The sequence below is a fragment of the Pinus tabuliformis genome, chromosome J, assembly GCF_031772625.1.
Source record: "Pinus tabuliformis cultivar Carrire ecotype Pingquan chromosome J, CPIR1, whole genome shotgun sequence".
In the NCBI taxonomy this organism is placed as follows: Eukaryota; Viridiplantae; Streptophyta; class Pinopsida; order Pinales; family Pinaceae; genus Pinus; species Pinus tabuliformis.
Window position 1 is genome coordinate 370,109,437 of NC_142295.1, and position 23,727 is coordinate 370,133,163.

Here is a 23,727-nt window from a genome sequence, read left to right on the forward strand (position 1 = left end):
ATATGCAAATCTTCCGCACACCATTTTTCAATGTTGCTGATGAATTCTGGGTGTGAAAGCCAAATATTTTCAAATCTGAAAGGTTGATTTCTTGGGGTACCTATGCCCTTGATCTCCATTTGAATCAACCAGTGACCTGAGCCTCCAAAAGGGAGAATTCCTGCTATTATTTCCTTGTCTATAAGCATGAGATCCTCAGAGATCATGAATCTATCTAGCTTAGAGGCTACCTGGGAATCCCCTCCTCTTTTATTATTCCATGTGCAGAGGCCATTGTTTGTCTCAATGACAACAAGCTTCATGTTTTCTGAAAAGGTTTGGAAGGTTGAGGAATCTTTATTTAGAGCTCTTGTCCCCCCTTTTTCTCTGAGAGAGCTCTGATCATATTGAAGTCCCCTCCTATGATCCAAGGTTATCTTGCATGCCTGACCCAGAGATCCACCAAGGAGTCCATAAATATGATTTTGTCATCTAATCTTTGAGGGCCATAAACATTCGTGACTAGATAAGTGTCCTGGTCTCCTACAGGATGTATGACCACTGATAAATAATTCCTTGATGCCTCCACATCAATTATTCCTATTTTTTTGGGATTTCAGAGAGTGAGGATACCCCCTGCTGTGTTTTCAGCTTTAACTTCTACAAACTCAAATTTGCTGAGCCATTTACTATGGATTTGCCTCAACTTTTGAATAGAGCATTTCGTTTCTTGGACGAAAATTATGTCCGGAGCTGTTTGCTTCATTCTGATATTCAGCATTCTCTGTTTTCTCTTTCTGCCTAGACCTCTAATATTCCATGTTGTAAACTTCATAATTAAATATTGGTAAAGGAGTAACTGGTTAGATCTTTCATCTTACCTGAGTCTACCATAAGCTTTCCACATTCCATCAGTAGCTCGTTCTGCTTTTTTTTGCCTCTTTTTTTTCCTGGATTTCTCGATGCTAACCTTGGAGTCGTTTTTACTGCTTTCACCCCTTCATTACTTTGTCTTTCAATGTTGTTTACTTCCTCCAAACCCTTTGCTTGAGTTTTCCATAAGAATAACTGTTGTATTCGATTGAACTCTTCTTGTGGTAGTGATTCTACCCCGCCAGTAGTTCCCTGATTCAAGAACCCTTCTAGATCCAGGTTTTCTCTATCAAGAATCTCTTGTAGCTCATTGTCCTCCGTTTCCATCTCACTCTGGGTCATTTCCTGATCCATTTCCAGTTCTGAATCACTCATCATGATCCCTTTCTGTTTTTCATTTTCCTGTGTCTGATCATTATCTTCTTCCTTCTCCTTCTTCTCATAACCTTCATTCATTACTTGATCTTCTACTGCTATTTCTTCATCCTCTTCGAGAACTTGGAACTGATTCTGACTAGCCTTTTGTCCTTCAGCTTGGTGTTGCTTTGGCCCTTTTTTGCCGCTTTTTCCTTTATGAACTACTTTGTGAAAGCTATCTGTGTCTTTCATTGTGTTAGTTTTTCTTTTGTTTTCTTCTTTACTGAGAGGGTAGTCTCTTAGAAGGTGCCCATGTTCATGGCATCTACGACATCTAAATGGAATATGCTCGTAGTCTACTGTCTACACCCATTCCTCATCAAAAACCTCCAAGATGACCTCATCTGGAAGAGCTCCAGATAGATCCATCTCCACACAGATCCTTGCAAAGGAGGTATATTTTCCCCTCCTTGTGGCTTCAGAAGCTTTGACAAACCGTCCTAATTTATTGCCTATGGCAGCTAGTGATTCTGTTTGCCAATAATCAAGAGGTAGAGAATAGAGTCTTACCCAAACAGAGACTGAAGTAAAAGTTTCTTGCTTCGGTACGAAATTCATCGTCCATGGCCTCATATAGAGCCCTGTTGCTGCATAGAAGTAGGGCCCACCTTCAAACACTCTGTCTTTATATTCAATGTTGGTGAACACCACGGTGAAGAATCCCTTGGACCCTAGATGAAGATCAGTGCTCCCTTTAGGCTTCCAGTGGTATCTGATCCATGTTTGTAAAGCTTTTTCAGTGGGTCATAACCCCATGAATTTGCATATGATTGCATGTGTCCGCTTGTGATCCTTGTGCACTTGTAGCGCTGGATCATTTAAAACCACTCTAGGAGTGATTTCAGCCTTGGGTTTATATGGTCCCTAATGATTTTTGTCTTTTGTTCCCTGTTTTTTGTCATTTTCCTCCTTGTCTTTTGTGCCATCATTCTCCTTCGATTTGATACTTTCTGTTTCCTCTTCCCTGTTTCTTCTTCCTTCCACAACATTACCTTTGCCTTTATCCGGGGATTTCTTGCCCTTGTTGGCCACCCCCTCCTTGTAGGAGGGAGTGGAGCTCCCTCCTCTGCGCCCATCCATGGGGAAAAATTTACTCAGAAAACTGAAACCCTAGTCGCTCTTGCTTCGCTCCCCGACCTCCTTGACGCCAACTTTGATCTATTTAAACTATAATCTTAAATCTATAAATAAATTCAATATTTTTTTAAACCATTGAGATTATATAATTTAATTTTTTTTTTTTTTAATTTACATTTTAAGTTTTACATTTCAATTTTTTTATTTTCTTAATTTTTTATTTTTATTATTTTATATTTTAAGTTTAATCTACTTTAAACCAAAAAAATTATTAAATAAATTGTAATTTTTTTTGTTTAAACTAAATATTATTTACTTAGTAAAATTAGTATATCAATAACGAAGATTATATATTTTTATTAGTGCACTTAAGTAATAGAATATTAATTAAATTTAAAAAATTCAAAAACTATTATATATAAACATGTTAATTTAAATTTATAAAATTAAAAAATGATTATATATGAAAATTTGAAACAATAAAGTACTTTATTGAATTTTAAGTAATAAATGAAAATTTAATGTTGAATTTTTAAAAATACTTATATTAGGCCGATAGGCCTTCCTATGCATCAACAACCGTCAACACTTTTACCTTGCTCTGTTGGATCAGGTGAGACACTTCCAACCATTGATTTGAAGTGTGACTGCTTTTTCCAAATATAGGCTGAGTTTCCTTATTTCTTTTTCCCTGCCAGTTGTTGTTGCTGTTCTTCTTTCCTGGCTTTTGGCAAGCACTGTTCTTCTTCCCTGGTTTTTGGCAAGCACTGAGCTTCATCTACCATTGCCTCACAAATTGTCATGGGTTGCGCGTGTTTTTGGATAACAAGGAACTTCACACGGGAGATACTCTGTCCCCTGCAATCCTCAGAGCCATTCAAAGTGCGTCAGTTCATATTGCCCTTTTTACTGAGCGTTATGCTGAATCCCCTTGGTGTTTGGAAGATCTGCGTTGGATTTTGAGATCATATCACAAGCGTAACTTGAAGATAATTCCTGTGTTTTGTGACATTGAGCCTAAAGACCTTCGTTACGTTGAGAGTGGGCGTTACGCTAAAGCCTTTGAAGAACACCAACGCAAAGGCAGAGTCGCAGTGGAATGCATCCAGACGTGGAAGGCAACCCTTAACCAAGCCTCCCACATTTCTGGTCTGCTATTTAAATCGAATGAAAGGTAAAACCCTTTTATTTTCTTACAAGTCCATTGATTTTATAGTCTGCGAACAAATGTATTGTGAAACAAATAATCCTTTTTAACCGATGGATTTGCTTGGAGAGGCCAAATACTGTGGAAAATTTGCTAGAATTTTGGTGATATAGAAAAATCACGTCTCATCTTTCCAGAACTGTGATGAAATTTTCAAATTTTTAAGAATTTCATTGGGGATTAGACAAAATCTATATGAACGGGTTCTACTATGCATAAATTATAATAAAATTTGCTTTGCTTTAGTTTATAAATTATTTGTTATATATTTTTGGAGGAACCACATATTTTTCTGTAAAATTTCTTCAGAATGAGATAGGTATTTGTTAGAATCATAGATTTGAGTTATAAATTCTCCACAAAGTTATTTGAATCATATTCACTTCATGCTTCAAATTTCTGACAAATTTTTAGTAACTCTATAATTAAAAAACTGTTTATTACCTAATTAACTCAACTCCATTAATCTGCCCAAAACAAAATTTCACAATACTGGCATCCTTTCTAAAAATTTTATCTTCCTTCTTACCATGAAAGCCTGGAATTCGTTAGATCGAAATGGAGAATTTCAAGTTTTCGCTGACGTGCGATCATATGTAATAAGAGTTAAACTGAAATTCTGTTAATTCAAAAATATTATCTTATTTTCGAAACCCTGGTCTTCATTGCGATACAGTATAATCATATGGTTAGCATTAATCATATTTTCTGGGATGATGGCTCTACAAGGTTTTTTTGAGTGCATCTTTATGAAAAAATAGGATGATATTTTTATTTATTAATAAAAATTATAATTTTTTCTTAAAAAAAATAGTTTATATATCAATTTAAAAATAAAATAAAATCAATCTTACTGTGAGTGTTTGTAAAAGATATAACTAAATAAACCAAAACATTTTATCCAAATAGTGTGTGGTAAGAAAAAATATAACTTTAGATGACTTATTGTTGGAGCCTAAGGGAACCTATTGAATTAAGCGAACAATGACCCTAGAATCACTCATACAGGGCTACGCTTCAAGCCCTTAAACAAACTTAATTTCTAGATTTTCCAGCACAGAAAATGAGATTTTTAAAAATTTTTTGGCAAGTTTATGAGGAAAGGATATGCGAGTTTTTAATTTTGTTTGGTAAGTTTATGAGTAATTACGTAAGTAGAGGTATTTTTTTTAAGATTTGATGAAGTTGAGAAAGAACAATCTCATTTTTTTATCTTTTATTAAGTTTTGGAATGTTCCAGCGGAAAGAAGTTAACAAAAAAGGCTTGAATGAACATTTGACGAATGTAATTTCATAACATTTTTCAAAAATAAACTTACAAAATTTTGGACCAACTAGATTTTATGTTGAAAATGCAAATTTTGGAATGAGATAGGTAGTGTTAAAATGCAATCAAATTATTGTATTTACAAAATAAACAAAGATTTATCAAGGCCTTATGGAGACATGAAACATCCATAGCTAGTGATTTTCTTTAGTCTTACCTTGCACTCCTGAGAAGACAATGCATTAATGGGTCACGGGACACTCCTCATCTCCTTCGAAGACATGGAGGATCCGTAGACAGTGTTGTCCTTTCGTCTTACCTCTCACTGAGTAGATAATGTATTAATGGGTCAGAGGGTTTTGTGTTTTGTGGTTCTATTATGGCTCATGAATGGATGTGTTTATGGATTGAAATTTAAGGAAAATATGGGTTTACTGTAGCATATGAATGGGATGCATCCAAGCATTGAAATTTCAGAAGTTGGGTTTATTGTGCATATGAAATGGCATGTGTTGATGCTTTTGAAATTTTACTCAGAGAAAAGAAAAGATGGATTTGGTATTGCATATGAATGAGATGTATTCTTCGTATATGCTTGGCCATCTATAGAGGTTTCTTGATTTTGGGTAATCAATTTAACCTCTTGATTTTGGATAATTAACTTACTCTAAAATGAAATAAGGCATTCAATGTGTTCCTTGTAATATAGATATAAACAAAACATCTCAAGAAAAATAATTGCACAATGATCCAGTCCAAGAAAAGAAGGTTTTCCACAAACCAATTAACTCTTCTAGAAAAATTCAACAATTCCAATTTAATAATCCTATCGGCCTCTCTTTGTACCTTTTGGGACAATTGCTAGTATTTAATAACTATCCTAAAAGCTCGTACTTGCACTTTATAACTCATCAATTGAATGCTATATACATATTATATTGTGTGATATATTTAATATTATTTATATTATATGGTAATCGCAAGGTTCACGTCGATATGAAAATATTATATTATAACCATAGACACTGAATGTTCCTGAATCCCCACCCACACCTGCTAGTCACCCTAAAGACAACTGGTGCCACAATATGCAGAAGGTTCCCAATTCGCCACGTGTAGTTTCCGGTCAGAAAAAAACAACAACCAATGATGTCTCCACTGTCATTCGCAGGGTTACCGATCGAATGGCTCTTGAAAAATCTACACGACTTAGGGTTACTCAACCCTACCCCATCCATCACTCCAACTTCTCATTCACACCATATTTTCCCTCAGCCGATGCTCTATTATCTCTAGTCATACAGTCGATCCCCGATGACACAGAGGCACCACATAGCTTGTTTCTCAACCCTACCCCATCTACCTCCAACTTCTCATTCACGCTAAGTTCCCCACAACCAATGCTCTGCCATCTCTGTTGATACAGTCAACGCCTGAGCGTGCAGAGGGAGTACAATGCTCGTTTGACCATGGTCAATAGTTGTTAATGTTGTTTCACCATGGCTATCACTCGTCAATGTTTCTTTTACCACGACTATCAGTCATTTCACCATAGTGTCGAATGCTTCAACTATGTTATAGATTCAACATCGCTCACGACATCGTGGTTGAGCTTCAGAAATATGGAAAAACCCTAAGGCCATGCAGAAAATACGTGAACTTCAGTTTTCCATAGGTAAGAATACACTTATCAACGAACTAGGTTTATAACCGTTCTTGGAAATCTTTTAATTTTTGAACATACAGGATTTTGAATTGCTATTATGTTGTTCTCTCTGCCTCTCTTTCTTGCTTTTTAGGTCGCAGAGTACTTCCAGAGAGCCCTATAAAAAGTAGTCGACCAGAACAAGTTTCGACTCCAGGGAACGAATCCCTCTAGCCGCTTACATTTGTGACTTTGTTTTCTCAAAGAGGCACCCAATTTCTTGCCTCACATTTTTCTTTTGATATCTTAAACCCTCATATTATTAATTAGCAAATTCCCTATCTTTGCTATGCAGGTATGGTTGTCAGCTCGTTCCGAGTTGTGCCTCTCCTTCTCAGATCAGCCAAGTTCTTAATAATATGAGCTTGTTGCTTCTTTTCTTCAATTTTTTTTCTTGGTGGATCATAGACACCACTATCTATTCTCCCATTGTAAAAGAATTCCCTATCGAAGGGTAGTTAGGGTTTACTAGACAATTGTTTACTGAAACAACATGATTATTTTCATACTTTCCATATGTTTTTATTAAATGTTATGCTAGAAATGTTATGTTCGAAATATTTTGAATATGTTTCTATTAAATGTTACAGAACAATACTTTCAAAACTCTAAGGGCTTCCGCTTCATTTGTCAGTTAATTGAAATAGAGTTGCATGTATTCTTTCGACTATCTGAGAATTTCGTCATTTTTTGTATTTCACAAATTTTCTTAAAGATGTCGACAGTGCAGTAAATTTTTATTGTTGTGGTTCTCTATAGTTTAGGAATTAGAAAAATCCCATAACCACAACATCATTATATATATCGAGTCTATGAAAGTCCTGAGGTCTGATGTTTAACCTGTTTTCGACCTGAATGTTTTCGAGCTCAATGTTTTGAAGCTGATTGTTTAAAACAAAAATTCTTCAAATATCTATGTTACAATATTGTTAAAACCCTAAGGGTTTCTTCTTCATTTATCGCTTTGCATCATTGTGCACTTTAGAAATTTCAAAAAATCCCATAACCACAACCTCCCTATATATATGGGGTTTATCAAAATCTTTAGCTCCGAGTTTTAACTTGTTTTGGACCTGAATGTTTTCCAGCTGAATATTTACAAAATTTATATTTGATATATTTACGGTACATTATTTCAAAAACCCAAATAACTCAAATAGACTTCTTGTATTCTTTCGACTATCTCATATTTTGGTCATTTTTTTGTTAGATATCTTGGTTAAAGATTTCGACAACACAACTATTTTTTATCATTATGGTACTATGTAGTTTAGCAATTTCAAAAATCCCATAACAAAAACCATGGACATCTAAGAGAACCGGGGATAGTTTTTCCAAGTTGTTGCCTAGCTAGCTGAGTCTAGTAACTAACCCAGGTCTCTACAAAGGCTAATGAAATGCTCACATGGCTCATGGACCTTATGTTGACACTCGCACATCATTTTCCATTACAGAATAAATTGAAAACCAACATAGCTATTTCTTATCTATAACACCCTCCTCCCACATCTACCCAAGTAATTGGCCAACCAGGGTACATGCGATGAGAGGCTACTATTATTGGATTCAACCTCCTATGTGACCTTAAGGAAATGGAATCGACAGAAACACAACATAAAGACCTTCCACATCAGCTACAGGACCCCTAAGAACCATGCCAACACTTCAGGCAGCTTGCCCGTGGGGTCCCACAAAAGCTTATGATCACTTTCCCTCTAGACGCTCTCCTGCTAGGGGCATGCCAATGTTTAGGGACCTCTGGACACTCTCACAGGCCTGCATGCCAATGTCCAGGGACCAATTTTTCTAGTTATGTGCAAACGTCCTTGGGATTTGAGCCACTTTTTTCGGCCCAGAGCCCAGGTCACTGCCCAGAATGGAATGATATCTTAAGAGCTATAAAATAACATGAAAACAATGGAGTAGAAGCAACTAGTTAAACAAACCCTTAACCAGACCCCTACTAGCCATGACAGACATTTTGTTAAACATATCACAAACATGTAATCTACAGGTGTAAACAACAGAATTAAGAATAGGGATTTCTATGTGATAATTGATAAAAACCATTGTCCCCTCGTGTCATTTGCTGCATTATCATCTATTAGGTCATAGATACATTTTCCATTCATTTACAAGTAAAAACACACTAAGAGCCATACATAGATGTTGTCATAAAACATACATATAACCAACATAGTGACAATTGAAATACCATAAAAATATCAGCCATAAAATCCACATATAAACTAATACATTTACACATGAGGACCAAGGGAATGAATTTCTCATTAATGAATGCAAAACCAACCAGAGATGGGACTACCATATTCCACCTGACCATAGATTGGCTGAGCCAAGTCTCTCTTCAGCCAATCACCCCCATGTCATAATCTAAGCATGAATGTGGGACTCATAACTGTAGGTTTTAACCCTATACAGGAATTACCTGCATATGAATTCTAAAAACATAAAATAAATAACAACAAGAGCATAAAACATAAAATAGATATAAACAAAGATTTTCCCCAAGATCCCAAAATCTAGACTACCAGATTAAATTTTCATTATATTTCTTTCAATGTTACAATACATATATATACATGTCGAAGCATCCATAAAACCCAATCCATTAATCCTGGATTAGAACATAATCGTAGTTCACTTGGTTGGATCTACAAAATACCATGGAATGAAAACCATCATGACCAAAACCATGTGTGAAATCCATGCACAAAACCATAGGTAGCACCACGCACTTAATATAGGGTCTAAAAAAAATTTCTCAGGGCGCTGCCCTGAACCCCCTGCAAGGGGGCTACCACCCCCTTGCTTACCCCCTGACAAAGGGGGTAGAAATGCCCCGCACAATGTATAGGGGGGGCCTTCCAGCCCCCTCCCCTCCCTCACACATGGGGTAGTCGTGCAAAAAATATATCACAACCCAACATTCTCCCTCTTGTTGTTTTATTTCCATAGGGGGCCACATGAGAGCTTGATCATTGATCTAGCTCTGCAATGCCCATTGTTTCTCTACACCAAGAGAACTTCTCAATTCTCACAGACATTTTCAATGCATCTGCAGTATTCTTCATAGTGTCCACCTTTACTAACAACGCCCTTTTGTCCTCAATCATATTCCTCACAAAGTGATACTGAACAACAATGTGCTTTGTCTTTGAATGATAAGCAAAGTTCTTTGCCAATAAAATTGCACTTTGGCTATCACAATATATCCTTATAGCTTGTTGTACTAACCCCATACTTTAACACAATCTCTACAACCAAACTGCTTCCTTGCTTGCATGAGTGGCTACCATGTATTTTTCCTCTGTGGTTTAAAGTGCCACTACAGAATGTCTCTTACTCATCCAACTGACTGTACCTCCAAATAGGTTAAACACATACCCACTTGTAGATCTTCTCTGATCCAAATCTCCAGTCGAGTCCGCATCAAAAAATCCACAGATGTCCACAACTCTGTCCAATCGTAGTCTTCCTTGATAGCACAAACCATAATCACTAGTGCCACACAAATATCTGAAAACCAACTTCACTACTATCCAATGCTCTTTCCATAGTTTTGACATAAACCTGCTCAATACTTCCACTGTATGTGCAATGCCTGGTTTAGTACATACCATTTCATACATCAGGCTACCGACTGCACTTGCATATGGAACACGAGACATGTCATCTTCCTCTTCTTGTGTCTTGGGACACTATTCAACAGATAACTTTACACCTACAAGAATAGGAACCTTCACCGATTTACTATCTTTCATATTAAACCTCTACAATATTGTCTCGACATACATCTTCTGGTTTAACCAGAGCTTCCTCTTTTCCCAATCTCATTTAATTTCCATGCCAAAAATATAGTTTGTAGCAGCAAGATCTTTAATGTCGAACTTGGAGGAAAATTGGGTCTTTAAATCCTGGATAATTTCTATTTCATTTCCAACCAGCTACATATCATCCACATACAAGACCAGATAAATAAAACGGTCACCAATTAATTTAAAATACACACAATGATCTGCTTTGATTCTGGTGAAGCCAAGTCCCCACATAAATGTATCAAATTTTTGATGCCACATCCTTGGTGATTGTTTTAACCCATACAAAGACCTTTTTAACTTGCATACTAGTTCTTTCTTACCCTTCACCATAAAGCCTTAAGGTTGCTTCATGCAGATCTCTTCTTCTAGATCCCTATGAAGAAATGTTGTCTTCACATCCATCTTCTCCACCTCAAATCAAAAGTAGCAACAATAGATAAAAGAAATATAATAGAAGCTACCTTGGAAACAGGAGAAAAAATATCACCAAAATCAATTCCCGACACCTGGGAATAATCTTTTGCTACCAACCGAGCTTTGTATTTCTCCACCTTTCCTTCTTCATTCTTCTTCTTCTTGAACATCCATTTGTTGCCAATGGATTTGCTTCTAGCCAGCAACTCCATGAGATCCCAAGCCTCATTTTTGTGCAAAGATGCCATTTCATCAACCATGGCCTCTTTCTAGAGTTTTCCATCCTCTGAATCTACTGCTTCCCTCATAGTTCTGGGATCATAATCAGTAATAGATAAAGAAAAATTTGAACAAAAAACAGATGGACTATACCTTTTTGGCTACCTTCTTTCTTGAATTGATCTCCTTGCAGTTGGAGCTTGTGGTTGTTCATCTTCTAATTCCTCTTCTGAGTCTGATTCTTCCTCTCTAAACACCACATCTCGGATGTACACAACCTTCCATGTTTGTTAGTTCCAAAGCTTATAACCTTTTAAACCATCCTTATACCCAATAAAGATGCATTTTTTAGATTTACTATCTAACTTTGTTCATTTCTCCTTTGAAACATGTACATATGCATCATATCCAAATACCCTTAGATGTGAAAGAGAAGGTTTCTTACTAGACCATACCTCTTGTGGAGTCTTATCCCCCAACGCTGATGGTGCACTGATGAAGGTGATTTGTTGACCACGTAACATGCAGTCTCCACCACCTCTTCCCAGAATTCTATCCTAATACGACACCACTGAGCATGCTTCTTGCCCTTTCCATCAATGTCTTGTTCATTCTTTCTGAAACTCCATTTTGCTTAGGTGTGTATGGAGTAGTCTTCTGTCATGCTATACCACACTTCTTACAAAGCTCTTCAAATTCCATCTTGCAAAAATCTCCACTGTTATTTGTCCTCAACACCTTTATCTTCTTCTCTGTTTGGTTTTCCACCAGAGCCTTAAATTATTTAAACATGTCAAAGACTTCAGATTTCTTCCTAAGGAAATATATCCATGTATTCCTTGAGAAGTCATCTATAAATGATACATAGTGCACAAACTTTCCTAGTGATGGAACCGAGACAGGTCCAAACACATCACTTTGCACAAGCTATAATGTATGTTTCACCCTCTTATCACCAGAAGGGAAACTCACCCGATTATGCTTCCCATATACATAATTTTCACATAAATCAAAATCCAGAGAGCTATTAGACATACCTTCTATCATACCTTTACCATGTAGTATTTGAAGGACCTTCTGTCCAATATGTCTAAGCCTTTGATCCCATAGCATGGTCTTTTCTCCATATATCACTAGATTTTCTGCTCCACTTCCAGGAACCATAGAACTATTGCACCCATCAATATCAGTGCTACCTTAAAGATTGTAGAGAGTTCCAACCCGAACTCCCCACATCAATATCAGTGCTCCCTGAACCATCTTGCAGGTATCTTTCTCGAACTCTACTTTTACACCTGCATCATCCAGCTTGCTTATTGAAATCATATTTTTGGCCAATGCAGGAATATGTAGAACACCCGAAAGTGTTCAAATCCTTCCACCTTGCAACTTCAACTTGACTTTTCCACGACCAACAATTCTTGCCTTCCTTTCATCCCCTAAGTAGACATCGCTGCCATCATATTTCTCATACTCGCAGAACCACTCTCTATGGGGAGTGAAGTGAAAGGATGCACCTGATTCAATCAACCATGCCTCATGATCTACATGTGTACTTGAAGAAGCCAAGTACACATCCCCAACTTCATTTAAGGTGGTTTTCACCTCTGTAGAAGGAGCATCATCAGAACCCTTTCCTTTCTCAAGAGATTTATATTTACAATCCCTTTTGAAGTGCCCTTCCATTCTACATTTTGAGCACACCTTTACAGGTTTTCTTGGAGATTTAGATCTCCCTCTAGATTTAGATCTCCCACTCGAGGACTTATTTTTTTTTTGTTCTAGGATCACCCTCGTACAAAGAACGCATCACCATTATGACCCTCCATATTTTTTTGTCTCATCTCCTCCGACAACAAGGATGAGACTATTTCATAAAACTGCAAGGCAGTTGCATTGCTACCTATTGCAACAACTAGACTATCCCACGAATCTAGTAGAGAACACAAAAAACTGATGCGCTTATCTTCATCTGAAATTTTAATATGAACAGATAATAACTGCCTTACCATAGTATTAAATGCATTCATATGCTTTATCACTAAGTCTCCATCTTTCATCCTCAGGTTATATAACTTTTTTCATAGGAACATTTTATTCACTAGAGACTTATATTGGTACAAAGTCCCTAACTTGTCCCACAAAGCCTTCGTTGAAGCTTCCCCTGATACATTCAGCAATACTATTGTACTCTTTGCCTTCTGATCCAACTTCGCCCAGTCTTTAACTGACATTGTTGTTGGTTTAGTACCTGGATCTACCACAATCCACTGATCTTTATCCACTAGCAGATCCTCCATCTTGAGTTTCCACAAATCAAAACTCTGACCATTAAATTTCTCTATCTCTATCTTTCCACTACTCGCCATCTTCTTTCACCACAAAAATTGATCCCGTAGATCTCCCACTGAACATGGTCTACCATAGGCCTGAGCAAAAAACCCCTTAGCAACACAGGTGTCTCCTTGAAGCCAAACAACTCTGATACCAAATGTAGGTTTTAGCCCTGTAAAACAATTACCTACATATGAATTCTAAAAACAAAAAATAAACAATGGTGAGAGCATAAAACATAAAACAAATATACATAGATATTTTCCCCTGGATCCCAAAATGGGGACTACAAGATTGCTTTTTCATTATTATTATTCATTTCAATGTTACAATACATATATATATATACATGTCGAAGCATCCATACACCCCAATCTATTAACCCTGGATTAGAACTTAACTGTAGTTCCCTTGACCGGATTTACAAAATACCATGGACTGAAAACCATCATGTCCAAAACCATGTGCGAAATCCATGTAGAAAACCATAGGTAGGTCCGCCCACCTAATATAGGGTCCAAAAAAATTTCCCAGGGCATTTCCTTGGATCCTATGCAGGGGGGCTATTTCCCCCCTGCTTATCTCGTGACAAGGGTAGTAGCCACCCCCCCATGACCCCCCGGCAATGCCTGTGGACCCCCTGTGCATGGGGTAGTCATGGAAAGAATATAACACAACCTAGCAATAACCAACCAAAAATAACCAAACAAGAATGGATGCTACCGGAGTTCTCCACCAACACTGTGAGGATTTTTAGTGCCTCCTAATCTCTTAGGCTTTACCGTAACCCACAATACGATCTAGGTATCACTAGGCCCTACACTGAGACCCACTCTCCAAGCTTTATCGTACATCCCTTCCCGGGACTACTAGGTCCAACGGAGAGAAATCCACCTCTTGGCTTTACTGTATATACGACCATTCACCGGCAAGGATTACTAGGTCCACTGAGGCACACAATCCTAGCTTTACCACAACCCATAGTCTGACTCAGGGGTTACTAGGCCAGTGGCATTACTATGATCCACAGTCCGGTTCAGGGACCACTAAGCCATGTGTTTGTCATTTAGGAGTTCCACCCCACTGAACTTCGAATCTATCCAGCGATCCAGCTCAACTGAAGTATGAGAACCCATCTCATCAAGGCTATCAGGAAATGGCAATGCTAGGCTGAAAGACACTGTCACACCTAGCACGACCCATGCCATAACAATAAAAGAACCACATGCAATACCTTGCATGCCAAATCTAGCAAGGAAATCACACATGAAAATCAATACCTGCAAAGAATCCTATTGTAACTGCTTGATCCTGCTTTCCCTTGCTTGATCTTTGCTTCCCAAGAGTGAGAGAGAGAATAATGAGAGAGCTCCAAAATTGAATTGATCAAGCTTCCCAACTGATCCTCATAAGCCTTTTTATCAATAAGGCCTATATTTCTTTCATTTTCCATTATTTTCCTCATTTTCCTTCTCACATGCAATGTGTTACCTTTCACCTCCCTTTTCTGCTAATTTCCATTATTTTCATAAACAAATGTGCCAAAAATGTCATTTTTCCTTTCCAAAGCCTTTGTCAATGCCTTTTCCATTTTCCTTTAGCCATAATAACCAAAATGAACACCCACTAGGATGTCTTGCCCACCATTCAACTTGGAGTACGTGTCCCATCGACCGTGGTCTTATATTTTTTACATGGATTTTTATCGAGGGTTGTTACATTATCATTACGGTACTGTGTAGTTTACCAATTTCAAAAATCCCATAACGACAACACGAGACCTCTAAGAGAACCCGTCACTGCTTTTCCAGGCTGCTACCTAGCGAGTTGGGCTTAGTAACTAACTTGGGTCTCTACGAAGGCTAATGAACTGTTCACGTGACTCATGGACCTTATGTCCACACTCGCACATCATTTGTCATTATAGAAAAAAAAAAAATCCTTTCTTTCTTCGCAATTCATTATCCAAAAAAAAACCATAGGAAGGGAGGCAGACCTTTTAAAGGCCACAGAAGACCAAAAGAAAATCTATGCAACTCAACCCTAGCAACAATTGACGCCGTCCCAAATCGAGCCCAGGATCCCACCAACATTCGCCAACCACCCAGAAATGTTACGAACCCGAGTAACAGAAACTAGAGGAAAGGAACATGCACAAAGATGTAGTTCAAAAACGTCGTCCCGCCAATATAATTTTGGACTGCCTCGATTGTTTTCGTTTCTAGTTTCCTTCCTCCACCTCCATGAACAAAATCGAGACATCTTCCAAAACACCAGTAGTAACGCCTTCTTACCAATATCACTTCCTTTTATGCATTTTCCAAAAGAAATTAACATTCTCATTACCCCTATTGTTCAAATATTTCAATTTCAAATATAATTTCAATATTCAAATTGAATTTCCAACATCTCATATTCAACATATAAATATCCATATTTTCATTTGATTTTTTCCAATTTTGAATATTTGAAATGCATATTTTTCAATATTATCAACTTTAAAACTTCTATTATATATATATATATATATATATCTATATCTATATCTATATCTATATCTATATCTATATCTATATCTATATATATATATATATATATATCTATTCTAATTATTAATAAACCCATTTTTTTTTTTTTTTTTGTAAATTTTGTAATATTTCTAACATTTATAATATTCTTAAATTTTGTTATTCTACATCAAATTGGTGTTTGAGAACCCCTTTGTTTGTGGGACAAGGGACCCACCTCTTCATAGCTATAGATACTCTACCCTGTCTCGTTTTGAACCTGTGACCTCTTAAGAGGAAACACATGCTCTTAACCATTAGGTCCACTCATATATTTTCTTTAATAATTTATTTAAAAATTACATATTCTATATATAAATATCTCTATTTTCAAAATTACATATTTCATATATAATTATCTCTATTTTCATTTCATTTTTTCTAATATCAAATATTATTTTTTTCTTTTAAAATAATTTTTTTCATATTTTTTTGTGCTTCTCCTTATAAAATATTTTTTTATTTTCTAAATTCTCAACATTTCATTTTTTAAATGTGACATTTATTCTAAATTTTCCAATATTTAGAATCTATATTTTTCAATATTATAAATTTCAAATTATATATATATATATATTAATTATTAAACTTCAAATATTATTTTTTCCCATATTTATATTTTATAAAATATTTCCAATATTCATAAATTTTATTATTCTATTTTTTTTTTCAAATCAAAATTTTTCATATATATATATATATATATATATTATTTTCTTTAACAATTTATTTAAAAATCCCATATTTATATTTTATAAAATATTTCCAATATTCTTTATATTTCCAATATTCATAAATTTTATTATTCTATTTTTTTTTCAAATTAAAATTTTTCATATATATATATATATATTATTTTCTTTAACAATTTATTTAAAAATCTCAAATTTTGATGTATATTTTGTATCATTATTTTATATTTCAATGCTTATAATTATATCTTCAAATATATTTAAACCTCTATATTTTGTTTTTTCAATTTGTATTTTTCCATTTAATATTTATAATCCCTTTTTTCTAAATGTTCACAATATTCTATAGTTATTTAGAATCTATATTTTTCAATATTATAAATTTCAAATCATATATATATATATATATTTTAATTATTAAACTTCAAATATTATTTTTTCCCATATTTATATTTTATAGAATATTTACAATATTCACAAATTTTATTATTCTTTAATGCTTTTTTAATGTTTAATGTTTTAATAATGTTTAATGTTTTAATAATGTTTAATGTTTTATTAATTTTTAATCTTTAATTCATGTTCAATGTTTCATTTTTTAATTAATGTTTAATATTTTATCATATTCAATGCTTAACGATTTATTAATTTTTAATGCTTAATGTTTTATTAATATTTAATAGTTTAATAATGTTTTATTAATCTTCAATGGTTGATTAATGTTTAATATTCAATGTTTTATTCATTTTGAATGGTTTATTAATTAATATTGTTTGATATTTGAATAATGTTTTATTAATTAATATTTTCTGTTCGTTTCAGTTATGGTCATTTTGAATCAGATTTTCTGGCATTTTGATTTCCACTTTGTTTTTCTTTCTTCCATTTTTATCCTACCTACGAATGCCATTTGCATGATTGTTTGAGTCTAGTCAGATTGTAAATGCAGACAAGTTTCAGCGAGACTAGTCGTTATTTGGGATACACCCTCCTCAAAGCAGCGTCTTCGGTGTAATTGGTATGGCAAACGAAGAGGAGGCTATAACTCTTCCCAGGACGGAAGATCTGGCATTCTGGCTTTTTTGGTTGGGTCTAGTTATAATTTTGCTGTCATGGGATTTATGGAAGGCGTGGAAGAGAGGTGCTCCCTGGATTCCAGGACAAGCACTTGGGCTCAGCGCCATTATTATTCAATTGCTCTCTTTCATCGATTATTCGCATATCAGCATATATTCAGGTAGCAGGTACCAGACAAAAAAGGTGGTGGCCACTTTGGTTAAAAATCAGCTGGTGATTGATAGCGGAAGAGTTATGATGTGTGTGCTCATTGCTTATATGCTTCCAGGAATGGCCCGTTCCGGCTCTATTATGGTCGGGAGCAATCTTGCAGCATTGGCATTGGGTATAGCATTCCATGCTTTCTCTGAGGTTCAGTCCTTTTGGAGCGAAGGGTCTGACCCAATAATTTACTATGTGTGGAGCGCTTTGCTAATCCCGGCGATTATATATTTGCTTGTGCTGTTAATGAAGGCGGTCATGAGCGGTAGAACCATTTGTAGGATCGGGTCGCAAAAGATTCGTTCAGTACTCCCGGCTTATGGTACTCAACGTGATAGGCAGGACTATAATGATATTAAGGATCACGTTCTCAAATGTTGGCTTGCGGCGCGTCTCTACCAACCTGATTATGTCTTGGTCAGAACAGGTGTATGTTCAACGGCCTTCCCATTTGTGACATTTTGCATTGTGGTCCACGGCATTCAGTGGATATGCATTCATTTTACAGATAATGAGTCACTCAATAGTGGGACTAAAAGCACGCTGGTTCAGTTTGTGATTGCTGGTCACTATGTAATCGTCGCAATAGGATGGATCGTCCTTCTTGTCAGATGGGTGCATTATAGGCAAGGTCATACTTCTAGAAGAAGTGATCTTTACAGTATGATTATTGAAGATGCGGAGATTGATCTCAGCGCATTCTTTGGACGCTTATCGGTTAGGGCCAAAAGAACGTGGGAGAAATTTCCTAGTATTAATTCATTCTTACCGAATTTTTCAATGAATTCACCGGATTGGCTCACCTCTCTAAAACAGAGGTTATTGCGTATCATGACAACAGTTATCGAAAAAGTTAAACCAAGAGAAGTGGCTGTCGACCCGCGGCCGTGGTACACACAGACTGTGAACAGGATACTACTTCCAGAAGAGAATGCCTCGTTTCTGTCGGGGGCCAATGAACGGGGCTTCAGGAAAGTAGAAAGGTATATGGAGCAAGGCCAAGAAGACGGTAAGAGCAGTCCCCCTCAATTGATTCGCTTACTAAGACTCGAAACAGTGACCTGGGAAGGTCAAGTTGGAACATCTGCTAAAGAAGCAAAGGATTTGCAGCGAGCTAACGTAGAGTCGTGGAAGATGACAGCAGTCTCATTGATCCATCTTATGATCGAATTTTATGACGGCAGTGATGCTTCTGCTTCTGTTATTGAAAATGCTATGCAATGTTACATTCGAGCATTGGAATACATGAACTTTGTTGACTGTTTAGATGAGAAAGTCAAATCACTCGGTCGGCAAGCCGATAAAAGGTTCAAGAGTCTCCAGCACTTTTGGCATAATCGTAAGAAGGAACCGACGGGGACCACAGAAGACATTCGGCTGGCCATCCCTACGGACACTACGGATGTTGTAAACGATTGCTTGTCCAGAACAAGGGATTATTGTCCAGGTTCCGATCTGTTAGAACGCAAATTGGCAAATGTTTATTTTGTTAACATGACAGAAGGCGTCAACAAAGCAGTTCTTCAAAAGTGCAGTAAATTGGCTGAAGAGGGCATGGAAGAAGAAATATTGGATGTGGCCTTTTTAGCAGCTAAAGCACAGGGAGCACTGGGAGCAGCTAAAGCTAAAGCTAAAGCTAAAGCTAAAGCACAGGGAGCAGCTAAAGATAAGGTACAAATTAATTAATGTAAATCTATATGTTGATATCATTTATTTATTTTAATTTATCCATTTTTCAGGAAAAGTACATCTCTGGATATCTTTCATTGTATTTTAGAAGAATTATTTCATATATATATATTACTATTTCTATTTTGTTAAGATTATTGTTAAATTTAATTTATAGATATAGTTGAACTCAATTACTTTATACATATTATTCTAAAGCTACTCTAAATAATAAAAACTAAAGAAAACTTATTTTCCATTATGAATTTATTTTTAATTTTATATTAATTTAACCCATCCAAATTTATATTATAATTACGTGGATTTATTTTGTTTATTCTACAGGTTCGCGAAGGACACAAGACCCTTCAATTTGCTGAATCGGTAAGTAGGATAGAGTAACTGTCACTGATCAGCTTCTATCTGTTATTTTCCATTATGAATTTATTTTTAATTTATATTAATTCAACCTATTCAAATTTATATTATAATTACGTGGATTTATTTTGTTTATTCTACAGGTTCCCGAAGGACACAACACTGATCCGGCATCGACTAGCTCACCCATTCAAACTGATCAACACAACACTGATCCGGCATCGACTAGCTCACCCATTCAAACTGATCAACCTCTATCTGTTACTGAAACTGAAACTGAACCTGAACCTGAACTGGTAAGTAGGATAGAGTAACTGTCACTGATCAGCTTCTGTCTATTACGTCAATTAATACAGCCAAGTGCGTAAATGTTGCCAATCACATATTCTTAATGAGACAAAGGGAGAAAAATGTTGTATGGTACTACTATATTAAAGCTAGTTATGACATATAAGAATGGGCCATATGAATTTTGATACTCGAGTGAAAATCAACACCAAAGAAGAAGTGAGAGACATGCTAAAGATTACAAAACCTTCAAACACTATTTACAGGTAGTGTTAGCATGGGAAGTAGATAAGAACAAGCTTTAAGAGAAATGAGTACTCAATAATGAAGTCACTGGATGTTGTTCATACAAATATTTGTGGGCCTTCAAGGATACAAAGTATTCAAGGTGAAAATTACTTCATGTTTCTCATTGATGATTACTCAAGGATGACATGGGTTGCCTTCCTCAACAAAAACTAGATGCATTTGAGAAGTTTAAAGCTTTCAAATTCTTATTTGAAAAGGAAACTGATTAAAAATCAAGAACTTTAGATGAAATCAAGGAGGTGAATTTATCTCAAATGAATTTGGAGAGTTTTGTGAGTCTTGTGGAATTAAAATACATTCTTTTAGTTACAAGAACTACACAATGGAATAGAGTGGCTGAAAGGAAGAACATAAACATACAAGAGATGGATAGAACAATGTTGGATGGATCAAAGCTATCAAACATGTTTTGGAGAGAAGCGGTTAGGACCATAGTGTACATTTTGAATAGAGGGTAAATAAAATTCAACAACAACAAAACACCTTATGAACTATGGAAGGATATATTATTAGCAGTCAAATACTTCAAAGCTTTCGGGAGAAAGTGCTACATAAAGAGAGATGGCAAGGATTTAGGAAATTTTAACTCTAGAGTTGATGAACGTATCTTTCTTGGTTATTCATCAAGAGGTAAGGCTTATAGATGTTACAACAAAACATTGCAAAAATTGTAGAAAGTACAAATGTTAAAATGGATGAAGCAATTCCTTCAAATGATAAATCACAAACAAATAAACATTCAGAAAAGATGAGTTGCAAGGAAGAAGAAAAAGAAGAAGAAGAAACAAAACATCAAGATACAAAGACAACATCAAGATTCATCCATAAGAATCAATAAGGATAATCTAATTATTGGTGATTAAGATGCATGAGTATGGCCTAGACAAAGATTAGAAAGTGGATCATAACATGCACATTTCTCCTTTCTATCTAAAATTGAGACTAAGAATTTCGTGGAAGCTAGTGAAGACAAGAAATGGTTTGATGATATGAAAGAAGAGCTAAATTAAATTGAGAAGAGTGAGACATGGGAAATTGTTTCAAGACCAAAAAATAAAAATGTGATTGACGTCACATGGTTTGTTTTTAGAAACAAGTTGAATGAATATGGTCAAGTAATAAGAAATAAAGCAAGTTTTGTTTGAAAAAACTATGCTCAAGTTGAAGGTATTGATTTTGAAGGAATATTTACCCCCATTGAAATACTATAACCTATTAAAAAAAAATTTGCCACTTACAAGTTTCAAGAACTTCAGATTCTATCAAATAGATGTCAAGTTGGCCTTTCTCAATGGAAATCTAGAGGAAGAAGTATACACTGAACAATGAGAAGGGTTCTTATTATCAAAAAATAAGGATCATGTATGAAAATTGAAGAAAGCACTTTATAGGCTAAAGTAAGCTTCGAGAGCCTAGTGCTTAAGACTTAACAAATATCTACAACAACAAGGATTCAAAAGAGGAATTACTAAAAATAATCTATACATCAAGAAAGAAGGAGAAAATCAATTGATTATCGTGGTATATGTAGATGATATTATTATTGGAGAGGGTATGAAAAAAACATGCAAAGAGTTAGTAATGCAAAATGCAAAAGGAATTTGAGATCTCTATGCTTAGTGAACAATTATTTTTTCTTAGTTTAGAGATTTATCAATCTAGCAAAGGTGTATTCATTTAACAAACCAAGTACATCAAGGAATATTGTGCATTGGTCAGCACACCCATGGTCATAGGTTGTAAATTGAGTAAATATGATGAATCTTGAGAATAAAATAAAACATTGTACAAGTTAATGATTGGAAGCCTACTATGTGACAACATCAAGGCCATACACTATGCAACTAGTAGGATTGGTTACATAGTCTCAAGCTGCATCAAAATAAGCTCTATTGCAAGTAGTGAAAAGAAGATTCCTATCTGAAGGGAACCCTTGAATTTGGCTTGTGGTACTAAAGAGGTGAATATTTTACTCTAGTAGAATATATGGATGCAGATCGGATAGGGAGTGCTAGATGATAGGAAACATACAAGTGGAGGAGCATTCTTTCTGGGTGACAATCTAGTGTCTTGATTGGTCAAGAAATAATCTTCAGTTTCTTTATCAAAAGAGAGGCCAAGTATATATCATTAGCATCATGTTGCACATAATTTCTTTTGATGAAGCAAACACTGAGAGATATTAAGGTAGAGTATGATTATCCAATTTCAACACTTTGTGACAACAAAAGCACAATAAATATTTCAAAAAATCACGTTATGCACTTGATAAGAGAGTACATTGTAATCAAGTATCACTTCTTAAAAGAACAAGTAGTAGAACGAAATGTCAAGTTGAAACATATTGCCACCACAATGACAATGAAAAGTGTCTTCACTAGTGTGGGCTTAGATGAAGTTGAGGCTTCCTTCGATTTTGTGTACTTAACAATTGATTTCAAAAATTGGTGCAACCTAGGGTACTATTTTGTCAATTTCACCAAAGCTACTATGATATTATACAAATATTTCCATAATAAAATGTGGAAGGGTTCAAATCAAAAATGGTTTGTGAGATAATCTATGCACGCTTGTAGGGACTGGAGGTCTTAAACGAATAATTAAGATTAGATAAGTAGACTTGTGGGATGCATCTCTGCAATCCAAATCCTATTAATGAAAAAGAAATGATGTTAACGATTTTCACTAGTTATGTTTTTGTCTTCTGAATGAGTATTATGGGCTATGCGAGGTTTTCTAAGAAATGAAATGATAAATTTGGTTTTAATGGCTATATAGCCTTCATATTCTTGCTTTTGGATCCTTATCTTCTCCTATCATCTATTTTTAAGAGAATAGGATTGTTAGATTTTAGTCTTGGTATTGGTTAATATTTCATCATTTCTATAGGCCTTATCTTATATGAAGTTAAGACTAAGAATATAGGGGAGGATGACTGCTCAACCCTGTGGAAAACTAGGATGGTTTGTTTTGGTATGAAAGGCCCTTTGTGAGTCTTAACAAGTGAGTTTCGTTAGGACTGGTTAGATCAAAAATTCTTTGAGTTAAATGTTTGTGGTAATTAGAAGGTCATTGTTGGTGTGGAGTTAGGTGTAAGAGTAGAAGCCTTCATTTCAAAGATGAGACTCAAAATAAATATTTCTATCAAAATGGCTAAAATAAAGTACTATAGAGTTCACTAAGGAACTCTTGAATTCACGAAGGAACTCTTGA

General features: G+C 35.4%; 1 protein-coding gene across 1 annotated transcript in view; it reads left to right on the plus strand.

The window, feature by feature from the left end:
* Positions 1–23,727, plus strand: part of LOC149227278 (uncharacterized) — a 128,274-nt gene that overhangs the window by 69,153 nt on the left and 35,394 nt on the right. Inside the window, exons 3-5 of the mRNA XM_089375475.1 lie at positions 17,543–19,542; positions 19,885–19,923; positions 20,061–20,213. Of these exons, the coding sequence (XP_089231601.1) occupies positions 17,614–19,542; positions 19,885–19,923; positions 20,061–20,213 (2,121 nt within the window). The 5' untranslated portion in view covers positions 17,543–17,613. The remainder of the gene's footprint in view (positions 1–17,542; positions 19,543–19,884; positions 19,924–20,060; positions 20,214–23,727) is intronic.